The 8652-nt window shown below is 37.9% G+C and overlaps 1 protein-coding gene across 1 annotated transcript; it reads left to right on the top strand.

Moving 5' to 3' along the window:
* The first annotated feature begins 1517 nt into the window (after positions 1–1517).
* On the top strand, positions 1518–4147 carry SLC10A5 (solute carrier family 10 member 5). The gene has a single exon (XM_019926297.3). The coding sequence runs from the start codon at positions 2656–2658 to the stop codon at positions 3976–3978; it is 1323 nt and encodes a 440-aa protein (XP_019781856.2). The 5' UTR covers positions 1518–2655; the 3' UTR covers positions 3979–4147.
* Positions 4148–8652: the final 4505 nt, after the last annotated feature.

Raw genomic sequence — 8652 nt, 5'->3', positions numbered from 1 at the left:
CATATTATTTTCATGCAGTGAATGGAGATAACTTCTGACTCCTATCAGCTGCTTAGACATTCATTTATTAACCTAGTTATTCAAGTACCTACTAAATGTAAGGATTTGATTCTAACTGCCGTGGTGGATACAATGAAGAGATGTATACGTACTTAAAACTATAATACAAAGCAGCGTGGCAAGTGCCAAAGAATATATAGTAAGTATAGCTATGTTCTAATAGCTCTTTTATCAGAAACCATAAGACCAGAAGTAGAAATAATATTTAAATATATTCCCAGATACCAGAAAGTTTTAATACAAATACCTTAGCGTCTGCATAATTACTTGCACAGGGTAGATGACCAACACATGTCTCATGAATTGAACTGAAGCTAAATATACCGGAAAAAATACCAATGCGGGTTGAAAAGAAGGGAAGTAAGGTGAGCAGAGATTGAGCTACACTTGAGACTAAAGAAGAGGTCCTGTCAATGATTAGAAAAGAGACAAAGCAGCATGGAGGGAAGGATTTATGTCATCTGGTCCCAGATAGTGGAGCAAACTAGTCTGTAAGAGACACAGGTGCCAGCATTCTTGGAGGCTCTATGGATGGGAGATCTGGCCTGAGAAGTCTCCTAAAGAGAACAAGATTGTGGGCACGAGAGGAAGTCCCCCCAGTGTCTCGTTTCCAAATTACTCTGAAATCAGACATCTTTCTCAGGCTTTCTTTTAGGGCTTTCAGTTGAGTCCGCTTAATATAATTCTAGGGTTGGCTGTCCCCACCCCTCCTTAGAATCTTTCTACCTGCTCACAGGCGACTAGAATTACAAGCAGAAAACCCACAAGTAGAAAAATGTTTTAAATTCAGATAAATATCTAACTACAGTATGATACAAATGAGCTTAAGCTTCATATAATCAGCCAGTAAATACACATGAATAATAAATTACTAGATTTTTCCCAGATTTGTCAGATTTTATTCCAGGCAGTTTTCAGATAAGAAGCCTTGGAGAACCTGAAGAAGGGTAAAGGCTACAGATGGAAGGATCTGAGGAAAGTAAAATTTACATTCCTCACCTCTTTGACCTGGGCAACAAAAATTGTGAATTAAGATATTTGGTCACATAACTGTAAAGATAACTTTGGTTTCATAAAGTTCTTGTCTTATGTTTGTTTTTTGTCTTTTTAAACCAGGGAAGTTCTCTGGGAACTTAACTGAAATATCACAGAAGCATTAGTTCCAGTCCCTATTTTCAACATTGGTATAGTGTATTTTGTTTTTCTCAGTGTGGTACATGGAAATAAAATTGATGGACTATAAAGTCTATTGTATTTGAAAGATTAACCTACATAAGTCAAAATTTCAAAAACTTGTAAAAATATCCAATAAAAATTGCTTTGACAATTTTTGAGGAGCAAACATTTTATGATCTAAAATACTTAATGTGTAACTGTCATTGTTGCATCTGACACAGATTGTGTCATGATTACAGGAAGGATCTGCTGAAATGATTATATGATCAGAGACTACTAGATCTGTAGGCTCAGTAGATAACTGTACTGGGGTTTTTTTGTTGTTCTTTTTTTTTTTTTTTTTTCTTTTTCTGCTTAGCATCAGAAGCCCCTCCTCTTGTTTGGGAAACAGAAAGCATTTGTGAATCTGTGGGTTGAAGTTCAAAAAGCCTGACTCTTTTCTTATTCCTTCCTTATTCCAAGACAGGCATATGACCTAAGTTGGGTCAATTGAATATCCTTGCCATAGCTGTGAGTAAGGAGTCGTGTTACTAGGAAGGAATAAAAGATTAGAATTAGTCAGTGGGCTTCGATTGCCCCATTGTGTCAGGGTCCAAGTGTCCAGCAGCAGTGGTCCCTTAACCAGGCTGTACCTTTGGCCATGGATCTGGCTATGTGCTCTCCCTAGGTTGCCAAGCTATCTGGTAACCATCCAGGAATTTTTTTTTCTACCTAAGGACACCACAAACCGTTTCAGTTTTTGCCTAACTGATACCATCACTGTTTAGAGTCATGGGAAAACCCTAACTAGCCTAAGGATGCTGCAAGGCCAATTTATGGGCTCTGCAGTTTCCTAAGTAATGATAAAGAGCCTCCAAGGCCAAGCTCCAGGAGGGAAGAGTCACCTAGCTTGATGACTGTGGTATACTCAGCTCCTAGCTCAGGGCCCTAGAGCACAGATTCAGTAAATTTTTATTTGATTCTGACCTGAATGAATAAAATAGTAACACCCACCTCTAGGCCTCCTCAACGTCTATTTAAAATTTTTGGATCCTGTCTGCTTTTAGTGTAGATTTTCCTTAGGAAGGAACAGAACTCAAAAAAAGATGACACTAAGGTTTTAAAATCAAATAAGTAGGAGGCTGTTTTTCCAGTGGCAGAAATGAAGTCAGGAGTAAAGATTAGGTTTCTGCTGTGATAAACTGAACCTGTTAAATGCTATGACTTTAACATTTCGTAACTGTAGGTTAAACCGTTATGTCACTCATTAGATAGCTCTGTATTTGTTTGAAAAGTACAAGAGTCCCTCCTACTGGACTTTGATCTAGCAGAAACAACTGTTACCTAACAACCTCAGACCATCACTGGAACACCTGTATGAAGAACGTTCTTTAGTTTATTTAAATGGTTTTGCATATGTAATTTATTTAAGCCTTCAAAATGATTAGAAAACTTTTTATGGTCCTGCTTTTGTCATCTGTGCCTCTTGGGGAGGCAAGGAAATCGTTTCTCAGTTTTCTGAACATAGAAAAGACTGAAATACTATTTTTCACAAAGACTGAAGAAACTGTCGTTGTAAGGTCAAGTTACAGAGGTCAACAGCCAAACTCCAGCTACCTCTTTGTGCAACTAGAAGATCCTAAAATGCTCCAAGTGGTGAATGTGACTAAGACCTTATCAGATGTTACCAACTTTACCATAAACCTGGTGACAGATGAAGACGGGGAGACAAATCTGACCATTCAATTGTGGGATTCTGAAGGTAGGCAAGAAAGACTCATTGAAGAAATAAAGAATGTCAAAGTCAGAGTGCTCAAACAAAGACAAGACAGTCTTTTCCAGACATCAAACCTTATTGATAGAAATATCCTTATGCTTTTTCTGCCAATGATACTGTTAAATAAATGTGCGTTTGGTTGTAAGATTGAATTACAGGTGTTTCATACAATATGGAAGAGACCTTTGCCAATAATTCTTGGGGCAGTTATACAGTTTTTTCTTATGCCATTTTGTGGATTCCTTTTGACGCAGATTTTGGCATTGCCTGAAGCACAGGCTTTTGGATTTGTAATGACCTGTAGCTGCCCAGGAGGGGGTGGGGGCTATCTGTTCGCTCTGCTTCTAGAAGGAGATGTCACTTTGGCCATTTTGATGACTTGCACATCAACGTTATTGGCCCTGATAATGATGCCTGCCAATTCGTACATATACAGTAGGATGTTAGGGTTATCAGGTACTTTGCATATTCCTGTTTCTAAAATTATGTCAACACTCCTTTTCGTACTTATACCTATATCAGTGGGAATAATCATCAAGCGTAGACTACCTGAAAAAGCAAACTTCCTGGAGAGGATCATAAGGCCTCTGAGTTTTATTTTAATGTTTGTAGGGATTTATTTGACTTTCAGAATGGGATTAATGTTTCTAAAAACAGTGAACCTAGAGGTGCTTTTATCGGGTGTCTTAGTTCCTGCTTTGGGTTTGTCGTTTGGGTACTTTTTTGCTAAAATGTCTATGCTGCCTCTTCCTGTTTGTAAAACTGTTGCTATCGAAGGTGGGGTACTGAATAGTTTCTTAGCCCTTGCTATTATTCAGCTTTCTTTTTCACGGTCCAATGCAGACTTGGCTTCTGTGGCTCCTTTCACAGTGGCCATGTGTTCTGGATGTGAAATTTTACTGATCCTTCTGTTCTACAAGGCTAAGAAAAGATGTATCCTTATCATAGAAGAGAAAGAAAGAAAAATCCCCCGGTCTAACAGTTAAAGCTTTACTGAATTTTCCTACTCTGAATGAGGTACTGTGGGAGATTCAAAGAATATCTGAAATGATGCCTGCTCTCAACTCACTTATGATCTGATTGAAAACTTGACATTAGGGGAGAAATATATACATACATATAATCATATGTGCTAAACACCAATGAATAGCACAGACAGTTAAATGTACAGGAATTCGGAGGAAGGAGACTACTTTTCAACTGTATTGGCTTGGAAATGTTCTATAGAGTTGGATTTGAATATAATACTTTATTATGGTCTCTTGAACAGAAAAGAACAATAAAAAAAAAAAAGTCCTCCTATAGTGATTATGATATATCCCAAGTATTTACGGAAGGGCTGCCCTTCCATAATAGGCATTTGGTAAATGCTCACACAGTGAATGAATACGTAAATTCATATTTGGAATCAATGTCTTAAACTAAATATAGCATTTCTGCTCTCATAATTATACTTCCTCCTGTCATCCACGTCTCCCACTAAAGACGTTACCATTTACCCTGAAGCACAGGGTCATCTCTTCCCCCTCTTCTCCTTTCTTCCCTCTTCTTTTTACAGGCAATTTCCTGTAATATCTTTTTATCAGTCTCCTCTCTATTCCCAGTACTACCACTTTTGTTCTGCCCTAGACTGCTGCTTCCCTAAACCTTTCTTACCTGGCTTTTGGCCTCTCTGTCCACTCTCCAAGCACTGGCAGATTAATCTTCCTAAAATCTAACTTTGATCATGTGCTTTCCCTGCTACAAAACTTTTTGCCTCTTGAATAAAGTCTGTATTCCTTAGTGAGGCATTTTGTACACTCTGCTCACTGACTTCACTCTAGCGTTCCAGTTTTATCTCCCCTCCCACTTCTTTACAGGTAGTCTTTGCTCCAATCAACAGATAACTTGATAACTCATGACTCTGCCTTTGTTCACACTGTCCCTGAAACCTGAGGGGACCACGTCATCTCTGTCTATATTTTGATCACTCTCACAGACCTGGCTCAAATACCACCCTTGCCATGAAGCTTTGACTCATCCCCCTTAGCTACCGGGAACTAAAATTTCCTCTAAATTCTCATCACAATTTTTTATGCTCATAGTACTTAGCCAACCTGGCTTTTATTACAGCTATTTGTGTTCCTATCGTATCCTCCCTATTTTGCTATAAATCCTTGAGCATGCAAATTATCAACATAATATAATATGTAAACAATATAACAATACTAACAGTACAATATAATAGTATGAACAGTATAATATAATAATATAAACAATAGAATACGATAACAATATTCATTTTGATACTCCCCATAATATGTAGCATATTTCCGGTGTGCTTATTCAAATAAGTGTTGAAGCACAGACTAGGGCCCAAATGAATAGTATGTTTGTTTTTACACCACTGTTGAGTTTTCAAAAGCAATTTTTAGTATCTAGTTCCAGTTTGCACTTCTCTGCAAAGAAAGTGAGGGCATCAAGAAAGAGAAATAACACTCTAAATAATTCTGCTTCCCACATTTCCCAGGCCTTAGTTATAGGCAAATTACTTAGCCATCCTGTAGTACCATTTCCTTACATAAGAAATGGAGATAATAGTGTAAACTCCATCAAATTGTCATAGGAATTAAATGAGATCATATTGACAATGTACTTAGAACAGAGTACGTGCTCAGCAAGTGTTAGCTGCTATAATTATTTTACCAGACTTTAAACTTTTGACAGTGATATATCTACTGTTGGTTTGAAATACTAATCTGATAACTCTGCATAAAGCCTAAAACTTCGAGCATTTTCCTATTAGTGTTATTCACCATCTTACTCATAGTATTAGGGAATTTTTGTTCAGTTTGCCAGCTGATAAGACAACCAAAGTTCTTTTTTTCTTATTTCACCAAATCCAGTATGTTAATACCAAGATTCATCAAAGCGCTGGTTTGGCATGGTTATTATTCATTTTATAAAATGTTAATTGCCTACATGAAATACTTTACTACTGACTCCTTTAAATGGAAATCTCCACTTAGGGGCTTAAAATATAATTAAGCTTGCATAAATTTGACTTATGTACATTTTCATGAACAAATTTTACTGATTGGGAGACAAGAAACTGCCTTTCTAGTTGCTCTTTATCCTTAACTTTGTGGTCTCGAACAAGACACTTCTCTGCAGTTCAGTTTTCAAATCTGTAAAATGAAGAGATTCAACTGAGGTTTAAGATCTTGCTTAACTCCTAAGCCTGTAATTCTGGCATAAAACTCTGGGACATTAACACCACGGGCAGGGCAATGGGTTCAGGTTGACAAGAATAACCACTCACAGTTGCTGTTTTCTACTTAAAGCAACAACCAAAATATAAGTTTCTTGAGGGCAGGGACCACATATTATTCTTTGAATTCCCTACAGTTTTTAACCAATACTTTTAATTGAGTTGGTGCTCATAAAACATTAAATTAATTAATCATTAATATCTATGGAAGTCAATATCATATACTCTAGGGCCAGATTATGCCGGGGTCTGCAATTTCAGCTCTGTCACCAACTGGGTGACATTGGTCAAGTTACTTAATCTCTCTATGCCTAAATTCATGTGGAAAGTGGGGATAACGATAGTACCTACCTCATGATATTGTTGTGAAGATTAAATGAGTTAGTATTAATAAGGTCCTCAGAATAATGCCTAACACATAGTAAACTCTATAATTATTATGGTTACTCTCTGTATGTTTGATCTTGCACCTTAAAAGCAGATGAATGTGTACAAATGGAATATATTTTATTTATCTTATAGATGTATCATGGAAGATTGAGATTTTTATGTAGGAAAATTTGTCTAATTTGGATGGGGATGAAGTTATTCAAGCTATTTATTTATTGTTTAAGAATGAGAGGCATAAAGCAGGCTAACTAATTGCTTGAGTTCATACCAACCATTTGTCCAACAATAATCAGTATCAAGGCTGCAAAGAACAAAAGGCTTTATTTGAAGTCTTAAGAATTGCAATTCAGGAGACACAGATTTGGGACTTCCCTTGTAGTCCAGTGGTTAAGACTCCACACTGAAGGGGGCCTGGGTTCAATCCCTGGTCAGGAAATAAGATCCCACATGCCGTGCAACATGGCCCCCCCCCAAAAAAAAATTTATTTTAAAATTAAAAAAAAAAGAGACACAGATTCGGGTAAAACTGAAAGAGTATTGCAGGGGGGAGAAAGGAGCTTATGCAGGCAAAAGCCACAAGATTGTTCAAGAATTATGACTGACCCTGATTCAAGAAAGGAAATATTTGTCCTGAAGGCTCTCATGAGTTATTTTAGGGTAAGGGTCCAATAAATATCTTGAGTTTCTGGAACATTGGGTAGATGTTCTGGATGCATGTGTTAAGGTAATAAGTGGTCAAAAGTTTCATTTTGTCTGAGACATGCATAAGTCACACTTCCTCGATGGCCTCCTGGCTGGCTCCATTTTAGAGAGCTCTCTTAGCAATACCAACTCCATTTTGATTTTCCTTTCACACATTTTACACAGCCATGATTGATTAAACAAAAGATCCAGAGGTAGAAGGATAAGCCATTTTTTAAAAAATAAACTTTCATTCCAACCTTTAATAGAGATGATTCTATGATACATTTTTTTCCAGAACTAAAAACTCTGTCTGTAATTCCAACCTATGTTATGTCAAAACGTGAAATCTTGTTAGGTATCCTGAAGATTCCACCCATAAGGAACCTGCATTTTGTGTTTATAAATTTTTGTCATTTTTAATCAAAGTCCACTGAATAATTAACTATTAATTAAGAAGGTCTTGGTAGGTGGAATCTGTATGTGTTTTTTTTGTTTTTGTTTTTAGTGAAAGGAGTTGCCATTTAAAATAAGTCAGCTCCGGAGACTAAATAAAGTTAGCAAGATACCCAAGATCGCAGGGGAAGAAATCACCATGAAGGGCGCTCTTTATTATGCAAATACAAGGCACCTATCACTCATGTAGGTGATGACCAGAGCACTCTGTGGCTTGACAAAGGCCATCCTTCCCAGAACCCCTCCACGAATAGTCAGGTGTCTGGGGAGGTGTCAGGGGCATTGGATCTGGCCTGTCTTCCATTTTGAGGTTTAGCATAATTGGAACCTCTGTCATGGATGTAAGTCCGTTGGTAGGAAAGGATATCAAAGGCCCCCAAGAGGGAACTCCCCATTAGGGAAGTCTGGAACAGTGATCTGATCACCACGCCAGGGAGCAGATTTTGTCCTGGTATAGTGTGTGGCTAAGGCTGGAACCTGACCCCTCTGTAACCCCAAACCACCTTGGCACAGCAGACAGTCTTCGGGGTTGGGAACACCAGCTGCAGATGTGACTATAGCTTTAACAATTGCCCTTTTGGGAAGCCAAGATCAATGCACTAGGTACCAAAGTCTCTGCAGCCATCTGAATCACTCGCAGCACTGGACAAAAATCTTTTGGATTGTGTGGGACCAGTTTGCAACACTGCCAAAACCAGATCGGAGCACTAGACCTCCCTGTGTACTAGAGGATTCATTTTACTTTCAGTCAGGCATTTGAAAGCAGAACAACCTCCTTGGACTGAAAAATCCCTGAGTTACTTGAGGACAATTGTAAAGTAGCAGCTGAGGCTCCTAGAAAAAGATTGTACTTCTTGCTCACTAGAGGTAGGAAGCTTGAAAT

The sequence above is a fragment of the Tursiops truncatus genome, chromosome 17, assembly GCF_011762595.2.
Source record: "Tursiops truncatus isolate mTurTru1 chromosome 17, mTurTru1.mat.Y, whole genome shotgun sequence".
Classification (NCBI taxonomy): Eukaryota; Metazoa; Chordata; class Mammalia; order Artiodactyla; family Delphinidae; genus Tursiops; species Tursiops truncatus.
Note: the sequence above shows the minus strand (reverse complement) of the source record. Positions and strands in the feature narration are given on the sequence as shown.